At 60.0% G+C, this 960-nt stretch overlaps 1 protein-coding gene across 1 annotated transcript in view; it reads right to left on the bottom strand.

Moving 5' to 3' along the window:
• Window positions 1–248, bottom strand: part of TMEM59L (transmembrane protein 59 like) — a 5993-nt gene extending 5745 nt beyond the window's left edge. Inside the window, exon 1 of the mRNA XM_031064985.1 lies at window positions 203–248. Coding sequence (XP_030920845.1) covers window positions 203–248 — 46 coding nt within the window. The remainder of the gene's footprint in view (window positions 1–202) is intronic.
• Between the last annotated feature and the right edge of the window lie 712 nt (window positions 249–960).

Below are 960 nucleotides of genomic sequence, written 5' to 3'. Positions count from 1 at the left end.
CGGAGCCCCGGGGGCACCGGGAGCCTGCGGCCGGTGGGCACCGCTCCCGCCGCACCTGCCCGCGCTCCGTCCGCTCACCTTTGCACGGGAAAAAGAAACCGTTCCCAGGCAAAAACCTCCAAGCTGGCAAACCCTTGCTGCCCTCCCTCCTCCCCTCTCCAGAAACACTCGATGCCTTTCGCATTTATCACTACTGACCTACATTTCTCTCCCGGAGCCTTTCGGGAAGCCTCAGGCTCTCCCCACATCGTCTGGGGTGTCCCCACGGTCCCTTCACTCCACGTCCCAGCCTTGCAGAGCCCATCCCTCGTGCTCAAGCACCCTCTTGACATTTTTTCCCCTCCTCTAGAGCTGCTCAGGCTCCGTCACGGGACTGTTTGTGCTTCCCAAAGCAAACAGAGGCGGGAAGGTGCGGCCACCCCGAGGATGCTCCGGAGGGAAAGGATGGGGGGCGGCGGCAGGGAAAGGGTTAAGCGGGTTATAAATTACCCATGGATGTGGAAATGTGACTGAGAGGAATAGAAAGCAAACTCTGCCTGCTGGATTCTTTGCATTTCTTGCCTCTTTATTTTTCCCCCAGGTCACTTTAAAAGGATGCAGGCAGTCGAGGCAGCTCCGCTGCGCCTCTCCTCCCGCTTTTCCCGGGGTTTGGGGTTTTTTTTCTTGTTTGTTTTTTACACCCTGGCCCTTGAGCCAGATGCTGTCTGCGTCCAAGGATTTTATGGAGTGAGCTCTGGCTGGGAAATCAAGTAATTAGATTAATTCGGGGCCCTGGTGACACATGATGGAGGGAGGCGGGAAGGTGGCGGCTGGTGGGAAGCTGGACCGAGGATGCTCAGGGCGGGTCTGGGGATGTCCCCGGGGCCACCCGCGTCCCTCCGGGGGGAGCCACGTCCCGCCCGGGCAGAGCAGAGAGTTCGTGGCAGGGCCTGGGCCCCATGGGCAGATCCTGCACGCCAG

The sequence above is a fragment of the Geospiza fortis genome, unplaced genomic scaffold (assembly GCF_000277835.1).
Source record: "Geospiza fortis unplaced genomic scaffold, GeoFor_1.0 scaffold685, whole genome shotgun sequence".
Classification (NCBI taxonomy): domain Eukaryota; kingdom Metazoa; phylum Chordata; class Aves; order Passeriformes; family Thraupidae; genus Geospiza; species Geospiza fortis.
Note: the sequence above shows the minus strand (reverse complement) of the source record. Positions and strands in the feature narration are given on the sequence as shown.